General features: G+C 36.0%; 1 protein-coding gene across 1 annotated transcript in view; it reads left to right on the top strand.

Moving 5' to 3' along the window:
* The window catches only part of RB1 (RB transcriptional corepressor 1), a 248,164-nt gene that overhangs the window by 142,373 nt on the left and 86,021 nt on the right, over window positions 1-19,770 (top strand). The window contains 5 exon segments of the mRNA XM_037799633.1: window positions 4,446-4,562; window positions 13,520-13,576; window positions 13,676-13,707; window positions 13,792-13,868; window positions 14,696-14,892. Of these exon segments, the coding sequence (XP_037655561.1) occupies window positions 4,446-4,562; window positions 13,520-13,576; window positions 13,676-13,707; window positions 13,792-13,868; window positions 14,696-14,892 (480 nt within the window).

Below are 19,770 nucleotides of genomic sequence, written 5' to 3'. Positions count from 1 at the left end.
TCCACCAGATGAGTATGCTTTTTTTCCCAAAGTCTCATCAGCTGCTAGACCATCTATTGACTGAGAAATGGTATCTTAAATTTTTTTTAGCTTCTGTCCTTTTTACTTTATATATATATGTATATATATGTATATATATAAACTTTTTTTATTGAGATTCTTCACATATCATACAACTAGCCAAAGATCCAAAGTGTACAATCAGTTGCCCATGGTCCCATCATACAGCTGTGCATCCATCACCACAATTATTTTTTTTTCAAATTTTATAACATTTTCATTTCTCCAGAAAAGAAATAAAGACAAAAAAAGGAAACTCAAATCCTCCCATACCCCAACCACCCCCCTCTCCATTAGTGATTCATAGTTTTGATATAGTACATTTGTTACTGTTGATGAAAGAATGTTAAAATGCTACTAACTGTAGTATATAGTTTGCAATATATATATATTTTTCCTATATGTCTCTCTATTGTTAACTTCTAGTTATAGTGTCATACATTTGTTCTAGTTTGTGAGAGAGATTTCTAATATTTGTATAGTTAATCACAGACATTGTCCACCACAAGATTCACTGTTTTATACATCCCTGTATTTTAACCTCCAACTTTCCTTCTGGTGACGTGCATGACTCTGAGCTTACCCTTTCTACCATGTTCACACACCTTTCAGCACTGTTAGTTATTCTCACAACATGCTACCATCACCCCTGTCCATTTCCAAACATTTAAGTTCACCCTAGTTGAACATTCTGCTCATAATAAGCAACCGCGCCCCATTCTTTAGCCTCATTCTATATCCTAGTAACTTATATTTCATATCTGTGAGTTTATGTATTATAATGAGTTCATATCATTGAGACCCTGCAATATTTGCCATTATGTATTTGTCTTATTTCACTCAATATAGTGCCCTCAAGTTTTCTTCATCAGCCCGTTTCTTTTAAGATGGTTTTTTTCCACACACCCCACATTCCATCCTAAGTAAACAGTCGTTGGTTCCCTGTATAGTCACATATTTATGTATTCAGCACCATCACCAATATCTATATAAGGACATCTCCATTTCTTCCACAAAGGAGGAAGAGTCGAAGGCAGAGAGACAAAAGACAAAGAAAAGAGAAAGAGAGAGAGAGAAAAAAAAAACAACAAAAACATGACGGCTAGAAAGCAACACAAGGAAAGATAGAATTAACCTAAAATAGAATAAAAAGTCAGACAACACCACCAATGCCAGGAGTCCCGTACCCTTCCCCTATTCCTTCCCACCCCCATATGCATTTAGCTTTTGTATATTGCCTTTGTTATATTAAAGGAAGCATAATACAATGTTTCCTTTAATTATAGTCTCTAGTTTGCATTGATTGTATTTCCCCCCCCCCAATCCCACCCTGTTTTTAACACCTTGCAATGTTGACATTCATTTGTTCTACTTCATGTAAAAACGTATTTGTACCTTTTATTACAGTAATCATTGAGCACCCTAGGTTTCCCTGAGTTATGCAGTCCCAGTCTTTATCCTTCGTCTTTTGTTCTGGTGTCCCACATGGTCTCAACCTTCCTCTTTCAACCATACTCACAATCGTTTTTGTTCAGCGTACTTACATTGCTGTGCTGCTATCTCCCCAAATTGTTTTCCAAACCTCTCACTCCTATTTTTTCCTTTCTGTCTGCAGTGCTTCCTTCAGTGTTTCCTGTAGAGCAGTGTCTTGTTCCCAAACTCTGTCATTGTCTGTTTGTCAGAGAATATTTTAAGGGATATTTGAAGGACAGTTTTGTGAGATGTACGATTCTTGGTTGGTGTTTTTTCTTTTTCAGTATCTTAAATATATCACCCCACTTCCTTCTTGCCTCCATGGTTTCTATTGAGAAATCCGCACATAGTCTTGTCAAGCTTCCTTTGTATGTGATGGATTGCTTTTCTCTTGCTGCTTTCAGGATTCCTTCTTTATTTTTGACGTTTGGTCTCTCTCTTCTTTTGTGTGTAGGCTTGCAGGTGCCTTGTTCTCCAGTTCCTGAGTGTTTTCTTCTGCCTCTTGAGATCTGTTGTTGTATATTTCCATCATGTCTTTCATCTCTTGGTTGTGCCTTTCATTTCCATAGATTCTGCCAGTTGGTTTTTCGAACTTTCAATTTCTACCTTATGTATGCCCAGTGTTTTCATTATATGGTTCATCTCTTTTGCCATATCTTCCCTAAACTTTTTGAATTGACTTAGTATTAGTTGTTTAAATCCCTGTATCTCAGTTGAAGTATAAGTTTGTTCCTTTCACTGGGCCATAACTTAGTTTTTCTTAGTGTAGGTTGTAGTTTTCTGTTGTCTAGGCATGGTTTCCTTGGTTACCCCAATCAGGTTTTCCCAGACCAAAGCGGGCTCTGGTCCCAGAAGGAAGAACTATTCAGTATCCAGTTTCCCTGAAGGTGTGTCTTAGAAAATTGGTACACCCTGTGAGGTCTCAGGTCACTGTACTTGTCTGCCCAGCAGGTGGTGCCTGTCAGCCTGTAACTCCAGACTAGTGTAAGGAGGTGTGGCCTGTGGCTGTTTTCCCACAGGCTCTGGGGCCTGGTTCTGAATAGAAGGCAGGTAGTAGAGCTGGGCCCCACCTCTTTCCTCTTAGGGAAGATAGACCCCCTAGGGAGAGTCATAGCATTTGAATGGTCTTTCTTTGCCTGTGCTATTTCCACCCTTGTCTGGTCAGAGTGCTGGGAACTGAAAATGGCTGAGGCCTTCTCCACTGAGCTGAAACCAGGACAGAAAGCCCCTTTCAGGGCCAGTCTGTGGCCACCCTCCAGCTCTCTAAGGTCAGTTGTCACCCAAAGCCTCTGTCTGCTTGTTGGGGATTCGTAGCTTGTATTGAGCAGTCCACGTTTGTTAATTAAAACCCCAGTTGGAGCTCAGTTGAGCTGTATTCACTTGCTCAGAGAGAGCTGCTCTCTAGCACCACAAGGCTTTGTAGCTCGGGCTGTGGTGGGAGGGCACTCCTGGCTTGGATCCTCAGTTTTTACTTACAGATTTTATGCTGCAGTCTCACATATTCCTCCCAATTTATGTTGGTATATGATGAGTGGACGGTCAAGTTTGTCCCCTCCACAGTTATTCCAGATAACTGTTGTTCCTGGTTGTTTATTAGTTGTTCCAGGGGGACTAACTAGCTTCCACTGCTCTCTATGCTACCATTTTAGATCCATTAGTTTATTTTTTATGGAAGAAACTCTGTACCAATGAAGCCTGAGTTCCCTAATCCCTACCTTTACCCCTTCTAATGATAGAAGTTAAAGGGATAATAATCTCATTTCTTAAATATTGTTTTGATACTGCTCTAATGTTGGAATATGTAGAAGCTCTTTCTTAATATCAACTACTTTAGTTGGGCAGAAAAATTTTGCCTGAAAGATATTATCTAGAGCTTAGTTTAAAGCTTAACTTCAAAGTTTTATGTAGTCTACAAATTGCCTATCTCAGAGTAGGCATGTCTTTGAGGTCATAAGTTTTTCCTTGTTTTTCTTCTTTATTCCTTCAGGCTTCTTTGTTTATAAAATTAGTCATCTTCCTTTCCGTGTATAAGTAAAATTTTAGAAACTAGGAATATTATTAATGGATGTTTTGGGAACAATGATTTTATGATAGGAAATGCTTCTTTGGTATTATATTTCTAAACTGTGTGCTATTCTCTTTCAGGAAGACAGAATTATTGATATTCTAGAATGTGACATTTTTGGGTGGCATTCATTGTGCATATTTCAAACAATATAATAATCTTAATTTTATAAAGTTTGTTTTCTAACATAATATTTTTAATGTATTTTATCTATAAAGCATATAAAAATAAAATCAGCTGATAGGAATCAGGTATTTGATATATTTTAGTATATCACAATATAAATTACAGAATATTTTAATACATCATAGTATGAATTTTAAAACACAGTCTTGTGATGTATTTTAATTGTAAAAGTGGATATAGTCCCACCTGCAAATGATAAATTTATTATAATTTCTTTTGTAACCTTTTCCCTGTCTTAAATTTTGAAAAACGTAATAATTTAGTTAATTTTAAAACTCTTAAAGCACAGGCTTAGTTTTACTTCCTTCATTTGCATTTTGGGAGGTAATATACTTCCCAAAGTAATTCTTAAGTGAATATATTTTTAGAAATTGTATGAGGCTCTTTTTGATGGGTGAAAGGGCTAACAAATCTGCTCTTTACTAGCCTAGCGGAGAAAATTAGGTGGTAGGGTTTTTTAAATTGTGTTCAAGTATCCTTTGTCACTAACATTGGAAAACAAAATTGTATTGTTTGCTTATTTTTAGTAGTTTTGTTTAATATTTCCACCTTTTTATACACAATTGAAAATTTAAAATCATCCGTTATGGAATAGAAAATGATAATTCTATTTAAACAATATCTTCAGTGTTAATTTAAATTTATCCCTCTTAAATTAAAGAACTGCACAGTGAATCCAAAGGAAAGTATCCTGAAAAGAGTGAAGGATGTTGGCTGCATCTTTAAAGAAAAATTTGCTGAAGCTGTGGGACAAGGATGTGTTGAAATTGGATCACAGGTAACTTGAGTTCATTTTTTTTTTTTTTTTTTTTTTTTTTTAAATCATCATTTTATTGAGATATATTCACATACCACTCAGTCATACAAAACAAATTGTACTTTCGATTGTTTACAGTACCATTACATAGTTGTACATTCATCACCTAAATCAATCCCTGACACCTTCATTAGCACACACACAAAAATAACAAGAATAATAATTAGAGTGAAAAAGAGCAATTGAAGTAAAAAAGAACACTGGATACCTTTGCTGTTTGTTTCCTTCCCCTACTTTTCTACACATCCATCCATAAACTAGACAAAGTGGTGTTTGGTCCTTATGGCTTTCCCAATCCCATTGTCACCCCTCATAAGCTACATTTTTATACAACTGTCTTCGAGATTCATGGGTTCTGGGTTGTAGTTTGATAGTTTCAGGTATCCACCACCAGCTACCCCAATTCTTTAGAACCTAAAAAGGGTTGTCTAAAGTGTGCATAAGAGTGCCCACCAGAGTGACCTCTCGGCTCCTTTTGGAATCTCTCTGCCACTGAAGCTTATTTCATTTCCTTTCACATCCCCCTTTTGGTCAAGAAGATGTTCTCCGTCCCACGGTGCCAGGTCTACATTCCTCCCTGGGAGTCATATTCCACGTTGCCAGGGAGATTCACTTCCCTGGGTGTCTGATCCCACGTAGGGGGGAGGGCAGTGATTTCACCTTTCAAGTTGGCTTAGCCAGAGAGAGAGGGCCACATCTGAGCAACAAAGAGGCATTCAGGAGGAGACTCTTAGGCACAAATACAGGGAGGCCTAGCCTCTCCTTTGCAGCAACCGTCTTCCCAAGGGTAAAACTTATGGTAGAGGGCTCAACCCATCAAACCACCAGTCCCCTATGTCTGTGGTCATGTTAGCAACCATGGAGGTGGGGTAGGCGAATACCCCTGCATTCTCCATAGGCTCCTCAAGGGGGCACTACATCTTTTTTTTTTTTTTTTTTTCCCCTTGTTTGTCTTTTTTCTTTTTTTTTTTTTTTTTTTTTTTTTTAACTTTCCCTTCTTTTTTCAAATCACCTGTATGAAAAAAAAAGTTAAAAGGAAAACAAACATACAATAAAAGAGCATTTCAAAGAGACCATAGCAAGGGAGTAAGAAAAAGACAACTAACCTAAGATAACTGCTTAACTTCCAACATGTTCCTACTTTACCCCAAGAAAGTTACATAATATAGCAACATTTCAGTGAACTTGTTCCTACTACAACCATCAGAAATTAACAGACCATAGTCATTTCTGGGCATCCCCAGAACGTTAAATAGCTTATCTGTTCTTCCTGGATTATTGTTCCCCCTTCCTTAATTGCTCTCTACTGCTAGTTCCCCTACATTCTACATTATAAACCATTTGTTTTACATTTTTCAAAGTTCACATTAGTGGTAGCATATAATATTTCTCTTTTTGTGCCTGGCTTATTTCGCTCAGCATTATGTCTTCAAGGTTCATCCATGTTGTCATATGTTTCACCAGATCGTTCCTTCTTACTGCCGCGTAGTATTCCATCGTGTGTATATACCACATTTTATTTATCCACTCATCTGTTGAAGGACATTTGGGTTGTTTCCATCTCTTGGCAATTGTGAATAATGCTGCTATGAACATTGGCGTGCAGATATCTGTTCGTGTCACTGCTTTCCGATCTTCCGGGTATATACCGAGGAGTGCAATCGCTGGATCGAATGGTAGCTCTATATCTAGTTTTCTAAGGAACTGCCAGACTGACTTCCAGAGTGGCTGAACCATTATACAGTCCCACCAACAATGAATAAGAGTTCCAATTTCTCCACATCCCCTCCAGCATTTGTAGTTTCCTGTTTGTTTAATGGCAGCCATTCTAACCGGTGTTAGATGGTATCTCATTGTGGTCTTAATTTGCATCTCTCTAATAGCTAGTGAAGCTGAACATTTTTTCATGTGTTTCTTGGTCATTTGTATTTCCTCTTCAGAGAACTGTCTTTTCATATCTTTTGCCCATTTTATAATTGGGCTGTCTGTACTATTGTCATTGAGTTGTAGGATTTCTTTGTATATGCAAGATATCAGTCTTTTGTCAGATACATGGTTTCCAAAAATTTTTTTCCCATTGAGTTGGCTGCCTCTTTACCTTTTTGAGAAATTCCTTTGAGGTGCAGAAACTTCTAAGCTTGAGGAGTTCCCATTTATCTATTTTCTCTTTTGTTGCTTGTGCTTTGGGTGTAAAGTCTAGGAAGTGGCCTCCTAATACAAGGTCTTGAAGATGTTTTCCTACATTATCTTCTAGGAGTTTTATGGTACTTTCTTTTATATTGAGATCTTTGGTCCATTTTGAGTTAATTTTTGTGTAGGGGGTGAGGTAGGGGTCCTCTTTCATTCTTTTGGATATGGATATCCAACTCTCCCAGCCCCATTTGTTGAAAAGACCATTATGGCTCAGTTCGGTGACTTTGGGGGCCTTATCAAAGATCAGTCGGCCATAGATCTGAGGGTCTATCTCTGAATTCTCAATTCGATTCCATTGATCTATATGTCTGTCTTTGTGCCAGTACCATGCTGTCTTGGCAACTGTGGCTTTATAATAAGCTTCAAAGTCAGGGAGTGTAAGTCCTCCCACTTCGTTTTTCTTTTTTAGAGTGTCTTTAGCAATTCGAGGCATCTTCCCTTTCCAAATGAATTTGATAACTAGCTTTTCCAAGTCTGCAAAGTAGGTTGTTGGAATTTTGATTGGGATTGCATTGAATCTGTAGATGAGTTTGGGTAGAATTGACATCTTAATGACATTTAGCCTTCCTATCCATGAACATGGAATATTTTTCCATCTTTTAAGGTCCCCTTCTATTTCTTTTAGTAGAGTTATGTAGTTTTCTTTGTATAGGTCTTTTACATCTTTGGTTAAGTTGATTCCTAGGTACTTGATTTTTTTAGTTGCTATTGAAAATGGTATCTTTTTCTTGAGTGTCTCTTCAGTTTGTTCATTTCTAGCATATAGAAACATTACTGACTTATGTGCATTAATCTTGTATCCCGCTACTTTGCTAAATTTGTTTATTAGCTCTAGTAGGTGTATCGTTGATTTCTCAGGGTTTTCTAGATATAAGATCATATCATCTGCAAACAATGACAGTTTTACTTCTTCTTTTCCAATTTGGATGCCTTTTATTTCTTTGTCTTGCCGGATTGCCCTGGCTAGCACTTCCAGCACAATGTTGAATAACAGTGGTGACAGCGGGCATCCTTGTCTTGTTCCTGATCTTAGAGGGAAGGCTTTCAGTCTCTCACCATTGAGTACTATGCTGGCTGTGGGTTTTTCATATATGCTCTTTATCATGTTGAGGAAGTTTCCTTCAATTCCTACCTTTTGAAGTGTTTTTATCAAAAAGGGATGTTGGATTTTGTCAAATGCTTTTTCAGCATCTATTGAGATGATCAATTGATTTTTCCCTTTCGAGTTTTTAATGTGTTGTAATACATTGATTGTTTTTCTGATGTTGAACCATCCTTGCATGCCTGGAATGAACCCCACTTGGTCATGGTGTATGATTTTTTTAAATGTGTCTTTGGATTCGATTTGCAAGTATTTTGTTGAGGATTTTTGCATCTATATTCATTAGGGAGATTGGCCGGTAGTTTTCCTTTTTTGTAGCATCTTTGCCTGGTTTTGGTATTAGATTGATGTTAGCTTCATAAAATGAGTTAGGTAGTGTTCCATTTTTTTCAATGTTTTGAAAGAGTTTGAGTAAGATTGGTGTCAGTTCTTTCTGGAAAGTTTGGTAGAATTCCCCTGTGAAGCCATCTGGCCCTGGGCATTTATTTGTGGGAAGATTTTTGATGACTGATTGGATCTCTTTGCTTGTGATGGGTTGGTTGAGGTCTTCTATTTCTTCTCTGGTCAGTCTAGGTTGTTCATATGTTTCCAGGAAATTGTCCATTTCTTCTACATTATCCAGTTTGTTGCCATACAGTTGTTCATAATATCCTCTTATAATTTTTTTAATTTCTTCAGGATCTGCAGTTATGTCACCTTTTTCATTCATTATTTTGTTTATATGGGTCTTCTCTCTTTTTGATTTTGTCAGTCTAGCTAGGGGCTTGTCAATCTTGTTGATCTTCTCAAAGAACCAACTTTTGGTGATATTTATCCTTTCTATTGTTTTTTTTGTTCTCTATGTCATTTATTTCTGCTTTAATCCTTGTTATTTCTTTTCTTCTACTTGGTTTAGGATTGGTTTGCTGTTCATTTTCTAGCTTCTTCAGTTGATCCATTAGTTCTTTGATTTTGGCTCTTTCTTCCTTTTTAATATATGCGTTTAGTGCTATAAATTTCCCCCTTAGCACTGCTTTTGCTGCATCCCATAGGTTTTGGTATGTTGTGTTCTCATTTTCATTCGTCTCTATATATTTAGCAATTTCTCTTGCTATTTCTTCTTTAACCCACTGATTGTTTAGGAGTGTGTTGTTTAACCTCCAGGTATTTGTGAATTTTCTAAGTCTCTGATGGTTATTGACTTCTAATTGTATTCCATTGTGGTCAGAGAATGTGCTTTGAATAATTTCAATCTTTTTAAATTTATTGAGGCTTGTTTTATGTCCCAGCATATGATCTATTCTGGAGAAAGTTCCGTGAGCACTAGAAAAGTATGTGTATCCTGGTGATTTGGGATGTAATGTCCTGTAGATGTCTGTTAAATCTAATTCATTTATCAGATTGTTTAGGTTTTCAATTTCCTTATTGGTCTTCTGTCTGGTTGATCTATCTATAGGAGAGAGTGATGTGTTGAAGTCTCCCACAATTATTGTGGAAACATCAATTGCTTCCTTTAGTTTTGCCAATGTTTCTCTCATGTATTTTGTGGCACCTTGATTGGGTGCATAGACATTTACGATTGTTATTTCTTCTTGCTGAATTGCCCCTTTTATTAGTATGTAGTGGCCTTCTTTGTCTCTCAAAACATCCCTGCATTTGAAGTCTATTTTATCTGAGATTAATATTGCTACACCTGCTTTCTTTTGGCTGTAGCTTGCATGAAATATTTTTTTCCATCCTTTCACTTTCAATTTCTTTGTGTCCCTGTGTCTAAGATGAGTCTCTTGTATGCAACATATTGATGGTTCATTTTTTTTGATCCATTCTGCGAATCTATATCTTTTAATTGGGGAGTTTAATCCATTTACATTCAACGTTAAAACCGTGAAGGCATTTCTTGAATCGGCCATCTTATCCTTTGGATTATGTTTGCCATATTTTTCCCCTCTCTCTATTAATATCCTTTATTGTACCCATACCGAATCTCTTTAGTACTGAACCTTTCTCCAAGTCTCTCTGTCCTGTCTTTGTTTCTCTGTCTGTAGGGCTCCCTTTAGTATCTCCAGTAGGGCAGGTCTCTTGTTAGCAAATTCTCTCAGCATTTCTTTGTCTGTGAAAAATTTAAGCTCTCCCTCAAATTTGAAGGAGAGCTTTGCTGGATAAAGTATTCTTGGCTGGAAATTCCTCTCTCTCAGAATTTTAAATATATCATGCCATTGCCTTCTCGCCTCCATGGTGGCTGCTGAGTAGTCACTACTTAGTCTTATGCTGTTTCCTTTGTATGTGGTGAATTGCTTTTCTCTTGCTGCTTTCAGAACTTGCTCCTTCTCTTCTATGTTTGACAGTGTGATCAGTATATGTCTCGGAGTGGGTTTTTTTGGATTTATTCTATTTGGAGTTCGCTGAGCATTTATGATTTGTGTATTTATGTTGTTTAGAAGATTTGGGAAGTTTTCCCCAACAATTTCTTTGAATACTCTTCCTAGACCTTTACCCTTTTCTTCCCCTTCTGGGACACCAATGAGTCTTATATTCGGACGCTTCATATTATCTATCATATCCCTGAGGTCCATTTCGAGTTTTTCAATTTTTTTCCCCATTCTTTCTTTTATGCTTTCATTTTCCATTCTGTCATCTTCCAGGTCACTGATTCGTTGTTCAACTTCCTCTAGTCTTGTACTATGAGTGTCCAGAATCTTTTTAATTTGGTCAACAGTTTCTTTAATTTCCATAAGATCATCCATTTTTTTATTTAGTCTTGCAATGTCTTCTTTATGCTCTTCTAGGGTCTTCTTGATTTCCTTCATATCCCGTACTAGGGTCTCATTGTTCATCTTTAGTTCTTTGAGTAGCTGCTCTAGGTGTGTCTCTTCTGGTCTTTTGATTTGGGTGCTTGGGCTTGGGTTATCCATATCGTTTGGTTTTTTCATATGCTTTATAATTTTCTGTTGTTTTTGGCCTCGTGGCATTTGCTGTCCTTGATAGGGTTCTTTTAGGGTTTGTAGACCAGTTGAAGTCCTTATCTCTAATTTATCAGATCTACAGCTTCGTGGAGTACACTTTCTCTAACTAACCAGCAGGTGGCGTCCACGAGCCACCTGTTCTCCACAAGCCAGATCTCCCCTGCTTAGCCTTTTTGGTGAGTGGGGGAGTGAGTCTTGTGGGGCCCAATTGGTGTCCCAAGCTTGCGTGTGTAGTTGGTGTTGCCTGCCCTGTATGTGGGGCGTGTTTCTGGGCAGTCGGGGAGGGGGGGTGGCCCTAACAATCAAATCTCCCTGATGATCCTAGAGTTTTAAAGCTACTGCAATAGTCTAATCCTTCAGTTCAGTCCTGCCACAGTTTGTCTCTGCCACTGACCCACAAGTCTTTGGTATTGGCGTATGGCTCCTGAGACTTGCAAGTGGGCCCCTCTTCCAGGCTGTGCACCCCGGGTCCTCTGTTGAGGGATGACTGTGCTATGTCACAGGTGAGTGCCGTCCCCCCAGGGCAGTTCTGGGCTGCTGGGCTGTGTTGGGAGGCTCCCAGTCTGCTCAAATGATGGCTGAATGGGGCTCTGTTAATTCACACTGCTCCCCCTTCCCAGCTCTGGGACATTCAGCTGAGGTTGCAGGGAAGGCTAATGTCCACGCCCAGTTTTGTGGTGTGTGCCTGTTATTTGAAGCACTTCCGTCACACTGGGTTGTCTGGGGCAGCTCTGGGCTATGGGGCTGGCGATGGGCAGGAGTGTTTCCTGTCCACCAGGATGGTGGCTGTGAGCGGACACCCCCCTTTTCTTGGGAAGTTGTGTTGTTTAGTGAATTTTCTCAGCCACTGGATTATTGCCTTTTGTCTCAGAGCTCTCTTAGTTCTGCTCTTGACTTGACGTGCCCAAATTTCAATTCTTTGAAGCTTTCTGTATTGAGCTTCTTAGAGTAATTGTTTTAGAAAAAGCAAAAAGGATTTAAAAAAAAAAAAAAAAAAAAAACGGCCCTCCTCAGAGATCTAATGGGTTATTGAAATGCTAATAGACAAAGCAACCAGGGCCATTAAGGAAAGGTGCCCTGGGCAGAGAGATCAGCCTTGCTTCGGGATTTGCATATGCGCCTCAAGGCCTGATCTCCGCCCTTCCCCTTTCTGTGTTCACCAGAACTCCAAAAATCCTCTGCTTTTACTTTGGAGCTTCTCGTGTTGTTTTCCTTCTATGCCCGTCTCCTCTCTGCTGGGCTGGCTGCTCTCAGAGTCTCTGGTGTCTGGCCTCAGTCTATCTATGGTTGGAATTTGAATCAGTAGAATGAGTTTCCGATGAGAGCAGCCACTGCAATTCTCCCTTCTCCTTCCTGGAGCTGACAGCCCCTCCTCCCCCGGGACTGAGCCTGGCAGGGAGGGGCGCGGGTCCCCTGGCCGCAAAAACTTACAGATTTCGCTGATCTCAGCAGTTCCACGTTTTCATGAGTGTTGTATGAAGTATGCCCAAAGACAGATTGCTCTGTGGTGTCCAGTCCACGCAGTTCCTGGCTTTTTACCTACTTTCCTGGAGGAGTAACTAAAACATACAGCTCACCAGTCTGCCATCTTGCCCCCGAGTTCATTTTGATTAGTGCCACCATACAATAAATACCTTTAAAAGAAGTATCTATCCAAATAGCATAAATATAAAGCAGTTACTATGTTCCTGCTGCCTTTGTATGCTGCCATTTATGGGAAACCGTCCTCTACCCCACTGAAAAAAACAAACAAAAAAAAGTAACCTGCCAATTGTAGAAAGTTTAGAAAATACAAGTAAGAAAAGAAATTAAAATCTTTTATAATTTCATTATTTATACTATTAAGTTTTAGATGTATATGCTTTTGACTTCTACATTTATGAATATTCATGTATGTATAAATACCTACATGAATAGGATCATAGTATACATGCCATTTCATAAAGATTCTGCTCAGTAATATTATTATTGTTATTGCTATTGTTATTATCATTTCAGAAAATATCAAACCAATGTAATGGGGAAGTGTATGGGCTGTGGAGTCACAACCCTGAGTTTGCATGTGGCTCTATGATTTATGAGTTGTGTGACCTTGGACATGTAACTTCTCTGGGATTCATGTTTCTCTATTTGCTTTGTTATGTGGCATTAATAAGGTAATATGTAGAAATATGTTTGAAAACTTTAATCCATTGTATGCATTTATTTACATGTAATGAGGTTATATTTTGATGTCATCAGTGTTTTAAACGATCATATTTAAAAGTTCTTTCATATGAAATTCGTGCTCATAATTTGGAATGAAGGAATGTGGTTTGTGTGTTAAGTATATATTTATACTAGGTCACAAGAAGTATTATATTAGTAATATAACATGTTTAAAATAGTCCTGGGCACATAATATATCCTGAGAGAGAGAAAAGTTATGTGATGAATGATGTAGACTGAAATGGGGTGAAGGAAAACTAGATACTGGACACTGTCTTGATAATTTATTAAGAATGTTAGCCATCACTTTATACTTAAGTTTTTTGAGTTTTAGCAAAGCTAGATTTTTGTGATTTCTTGGTACCATTTTCCTAAGAAGGATCAGAAGTCTGTTTCAAGAAAGACTTTTTAACAATGAGTAATTGTTGTGGTTTTCTAAAATAATGAGCTCTTTTTCTTCTTTTTCTTTGTAGCGATACAAACTTGGAGTCCGATTGTATTACCGAGTAATGGAATCCATGCTTAAATCAGTAAGTTAAAAAGAATATAATAGAAAAAATTCAATGCTGGTACAAATAAAGTTTAAGTTATATTTTTTTTTTCTTTTTTTTTTTTTTTTTCTGTTTTAGGAAGAAGAACGATTATCCATTCAAAATTTTAGGTAACTTTTTTTAGTTTTACTAAAAAAAATTCTTTTTTATAAAACTGAATGTTTTGAAGTCATTCTTTTTTTTTTTCCCTTTAGCAAACTCCTGAATGACAACATTTTTCATATGTCTTTGTTGGCGTGCGCTCTTGAGGTTGTAATGGCTACATATAGCAGTAAGTTAAATTCTAGCAAATAAACATTTTTAGTTCAATTTAAAGTTAAGAAACTTACCTAAGGTGTGGTGTTTTTCTTTTTTTGAGAGATTGGGGTTAAGGAGAACAAATCCATATTTTCAGTCAGTATATACAGAAGAAAATAATTGGTCATAAGCCATTTAAATGGTGTATTATCTGAATTATTTCAGATCATCTTGGGGGTAGTATTTTACGAGGCTTCTATTGTGGGCATACTGAATCCAGGAAAAGTTACCTCTTGAAACCCCTTCAAAGACCTGTGATACTATAAAATGCTGAAGGAATATTAAAGTGCAGCCTCTCCTGTTATGGAAGCTGTGCTGTGAAGGGGATGGTCAAGAAGCTGGAATTCACCAAATACACAGAACAGAGGCTAATGCCAGTGTTTGGTTTTGTTTTTTTAACATATAATTTTAAGCACATATTATTTTTGCAGAGAAGAATAAAAACTAAAGATACAAATAACACAGTTAATAAAAGAGGAGCTTTAACTTGTAAACCAAGAAATGCACATTTTGAAGAGATATTAAACCTGTTGGTAACCCTGATATAACTTTAGGGGATTTAAATCTTTGAAAATTTGATAAAAGCTATGAGCCCTCTCTCTAGAAAAACTATATGTGTACATACACTCATAATTTGGAATCCTATTCCCTAGGAGGAATCGAAAATTCTGCTCTATATAGAACTTTGTTTAGCCTTTCTACTGTTTCAATTCTTTGCTTAATAAGAACTTCCAATCTGAAAATACCAGGTTCAAGGATTAGCATTTCATACCTGAGTTACATTTCTTCTTTCATTTTTAGGAAGTACATCTCAGAATCTTGATTCTGGAACAGATTTGTCCTTCCCATGGATTCTGAATGTACTTAATTTAAAAGCCTTTGATTTTTACAAAGTGATTGAAAGTTTTATCAAAGCAGAAGCAAACTTGACAAGAGAAATGATAAAACATTTAGAACGATGTGAACATCGAATCATGGAATCCCTTGCATGGCTCTCTGTAAGTAACTAGCTAAAATAATTAAAGACATTTATATGCCTATGACTAACAAAGTATCTGTTAATGAGAGATATTTGTTAAAATTTCCTGAAGAGCAGATATGCAATATGTGATTTCTGTGTATAGTCCAAGAACCAAGTGGAATATTAGAATGGAATTTTATTCAAGCTCCCAAAACATCTGATACAGTGATTTATTGAGGAATAGCTTTTCTTAAAGCATGGCTCCTATGGCACCTTAAAACAAAGCAGAATTCTTTAAATTATTTGGGTAATTTATTTAAAATAGAGGTGTCATCTTTAAAAATGTAAATGTCTTCTTTTAAACTTGAAGAAAATGATAAAAATTTTGAGATTATGCTATTTTAGATTATTAAAGCATACTTTTTTCTTACTCAATTTAGTAAACTTCATTTTGTCCCATTGTTGTAGTCTAAAAATATATACTATTATTCAGTTGTAGTTATTTAAGCTTTATAGGAGCATAGACCCTATTCTCTAGTTATTCTGTTTATAGCATAGAATAAGCTATTGATATGGCTTTTGTTTTAATAAAGGTGGCATTTCCCTGATTAGTAATAGTAAAATATTATTTTTTTGAAGTTCTTCTATTACACTTTTCAAGTCTGCATGGTTAAGAAATATTTTCTGAATTACCAGATTTGTAGGTTAAGAAAGAGTTGGTTTAAGTCTATACCTTTTAATTTCTGCCAATATATATAAATGTTAAAAATAAATTGACTCTAATTACATTAGAATCTAATCTGCATTTATAACCTTAGTTTTAATTTTTTTAATGTTTTGGAAACTTAGTGACTAAGAAATAGCATATTTCTTGGTGGTTTCTTGTACTGCTATGTAATATAGACAGAGTGGATGGAGAAGAGAAGTAGGGGAAATTGATTATGTATACCTCACATTGCTGTTACTGCAGTTGGTAACTCGTTATACAAGGAGCTTCTGTTTAGTAGGAAAGGAGTGACCAGGAGAAAACTCTCAGAATCTGAGATAAAATGGAAATAGCAAAAATAACCCTATTGTAGAGTTAGAGGGTACTTTCCGGAGGTTGATGTGCCCTCCTTGCCTCCACCCCCAAAAAACTGAAATCAGGACAATATTTTATCATCTGAAGGTGACTGTTGATATTCCTTTTAGAGAATTAATTTTATATCTATCAGCCCACATTTATTGAATATCTCCCGTATGCCTTGCATTGATAGACATTGTGAGGATACAGAAAAGATAAGGGCTATAAAACTTGTGGAGGGACTAGTTGAAATTTGCTATCTAAAAACTGCTTGTGCTCAAGCCTTTTTAGCTTGGTTACTGGCATTTTAGGATTCTAAACAGTAAAGTGACATGCCTGGAAAAGAGCACAGTTTATGATACAATGATGTAGAAGTCATAAGCTTCTGAATTTAAATTCTAAGTGTAATATATCTAGGGGATGAAATTTTGAAATTTTTTATTTTGTCATATATTTTTAATGTTTGACTTTCTAAAAAATTTAGAACATATTACTTTTTTAATCATAAAAAATCTTTGAAGAGAATCTCTGAACTCATGCCACACAAATAGGATACTGTGAATTCTTCCTATAAGAATAATTAGTATTTTAGAGAAGAGGTATACCATAGACATATTTGAAATTTTACAGACCTTAAAGTTTTTTTTTTAATTGGAGCATAATAGATATACAGAAAAGTATATATCAGAAGTGACAGTTCAATGAATTTTTCACAAACTGAACACACCTATGTAAACCAACACTCACATAAAGAATCAGAGCAAGCTTTCATAGTCTTTTGATTCTGTATCATAGTAAAAATTTTTCATTAAGATTTTAGATTCAAAAAGTGTTGACCTAGGAAAACATTAAGTGAGGTACTACTTACTTTTTACCCCCCCCCCAGTAATTTAATGACAGAAAAAGCATCATTATATTTTTAAAAATTGGACAGAGAAAGAGTTCAACATCTTTGCTTGACAATCTTGAGAAATAATAAATGAAGAACAGAATAACTTAAAGAAGGAATAAGCACACCTCTATTTCTTTTGATCCCAGGGAGATTAGACAGCAATGTATGAGTATAAAATGATGAAACAGTCTATTGAAAAACCTAATGAAATATTATTCTCTGGAAATTTGGTAGAGATGATTTAGAATGAACCATTTACTTAAAGGTTAGATTAGATGATTACCGAATATTTGGTCTACTAAACCTGCTAAACAGTTTATGATGCTAGCAGGTGATGAGATTTGGACATCTTTTTTTCATTACCTTCAAAATTTGAATTATTTTCCCAATAATATCTCTGTAAATCAAAGTACATCAGGCACTTTATTTTTTTTTGGGGGGGGGGATTTTTTAATGCAATTTTATTGAGATATAATCACATAACATACAATCATTCAAAGTGTAAAGTCAGTTAACAGTATTGTCATATATTTGTGCATTTATCACCACAATCAAAGTTTGAACATTTCCATTATCCAAAAAATAAAATAAAGATTAAAATAAAAAAGAACATCCCAAACATCCCATTCCCTTCTTCCCCTCCGTTGTTCATTTACTTTTTTTTTTTTTTTTTTTTTTGGCCAATTTATTTTTGACAAGACTGCAAAGTCCACTCAATTGGGAAAGAATAATCTCTTCAGCATGTGGTACTAGCATAACTGGGTATCCGTATGCCAAAAAAAAAAAAAAAAAAAAAAAAATGAATGAGGACCCCTCTCTCACACCATACACAAAAATTAACTCAAAATGGATCAAAGACCTAAATATAAAAACCAGGACTATCAAACTCCAGAAAAAAAAAAATAGGGAAACATCTTCAGGATCTTAAGTTAGACAATGGTTTCGTAGACTTTACACTTAAACCACAAGCACCAAAAGAAAAAAATAGTTAAATGGGACCTCATCAAAATTAAAAACTTTTATATCAGGCACTTTATTATCCAAACTCTCTTTTCTGGACTATTTTGGACTCTTCCTTTCAACCTCCTTTCATGTCTAGATACTTTAAGACCATTTATCTCACAGCAGCTAGAGAGCTTTCTGTAGTGCAGATCTTATCCTTTTACTAATTCAGGTTAAGACTCTTCTTTGAGGGACATATGCATCTGGTAGTGATGGAGAAAGACCCTACCATATGACTCCCCTGTGAAAAGAAAAAAAGAAAAAAGATGAACAGTTCTGAGACCTGTACCTAATACAAAAAGCAACCGCAACTGCCTGAACTCACTGCTCACTTGGCAGGGAAGAGTAGACTCTAGTTGAGAGCATGTGCTCAGAGGAGAGGAGTGGAGCCATATGTTTAGTCTCAGGTTAAGTGCCATAGGCGTGGGAAAGTATAGTTGGGTGGTTTGAGGGGTGCCAGTGGGAAAACTGGGCTTTATGTGGGGAAACCATGACCACAACAAGAATGGAAGAATATTACAAAGGAAGAGCCAAAGAAAGGATACCCAAATTCTCTCTGTCTTGATGTCTGAGTGACACCTGTATGATCATGCATGTGTGTAACAAGACTCAGAGCAGCTTAATGAAAGACAAACGATCCGACCTGAGACGGGAGCTGCTACCCAGTAAATAATTTACAGTTCAAATTCAGCAAAGATAGTTGCCTGCTAAAACAAACAGGAGCTCATTTGAGAAAAATAACAGAATTGAAACTCTTCAAAACTTAACATTCATGATGTCCAGAATACAATTCTAAAGTCACTCACTATTTATATAGCAGGCCATAAGCTGGGGCATTGGGGAGGCTCACCATTTGTTTTCGTTTTCTCAGGGATCATGTCTTATGCATCTGTTGTTCAGTGTCTAAAAACTATTGTTTCCTTTGTGTTGTCTGGTTTTGTAGTTCTTTAATACAAATCTGGTCCCTGTTCCTTCATCATGGCTGTAAGGGTTATACATAGTATTTAGTGATTGATAATAATAAATATATATACTTAAAGAATATTTTGTATATCATTTCTGTTTGTATTAAATGCATCAGGTCATTTGAATAATACTATTTCAGAGAGGTACTTACTGCATGGAGAACATAAAAGTACTAGTTATTAACTATTTCCTTGTATTAAAATTTCATAAGTCACAAGAAAGTTGAGTCTCATTTAAATGTTGTCAACTTGTAGCTGACTCATTAGATTAGATTCTGTCAGAGTATTTTTCTGCGGTCACCAAATATTAGCAAAGTTTCTTCAGTTACACAAATATTTGACAAAATGCTTTTACATTAAAAAAGATCAAAAATACTTTTTTATTATTTTTTCAAATTTTAGATGAAGTACTGTTTTATCATATAGGTATAGTGAGTAGCTTATATTTTTGTAGTTCTGATATAGTAACAAACTTATAAACAAATTTTTAAGCTTCTTTGGTGTTCTTTTGAAATGCCAAACTTGACAAGACATGAATACAAAAGAGAGAAAAGCCTGTAGGCTCTGACAAAGCCAAAAGGAATATCTGTTGTATGTTTGTGTAATAGATCATTAACCTCTGATGCATATTGCACAAAGGTTTTAGTATTTACCATTAGACATTGTTTAAAAAATAACAATAAAGTTATGTTGTATTGAGAACCAAGTCTCAGGAAGGTAAGTGGATTGTAAGATAATGATTAAGCTGTATTTATCACTTTTAAAAAATATGGATAAGGACAATTAAGCAATATGATGGCATATAGTACATTTATATAACAACCATGCCACTAGAATGAAAAATGAATTATGTTGGGTTTATAAAAGCTCCTCATGAATTATTTAAAACAATCTTATATTTATTTTTTGCCAACAAGAGGAAACATATTTTATTTTATGTGTTTTAAATCTCATGGAAACTTAGCTAAGGCTTTAGATTTTCTGACTGTGACC

This window comes from Choloepus didactylus, chromosome 12 (assembly GCF_015220235.1).
Source record: "Choloepus didactylus isolate mChoDid1 chromosome 12, mChoDid1.pri, whole genome shotgun sequence".
NCBI lineage: Eukaryota > Metazoa > Chordata > Mammalia > Pilosa > Megalonychidae > Choloepus > Choloepus didactylus.
Note: the sequence above shows the minus strand (reverse complement) of the source record. Positions and strands in the feature narration are given on the sequence as shown.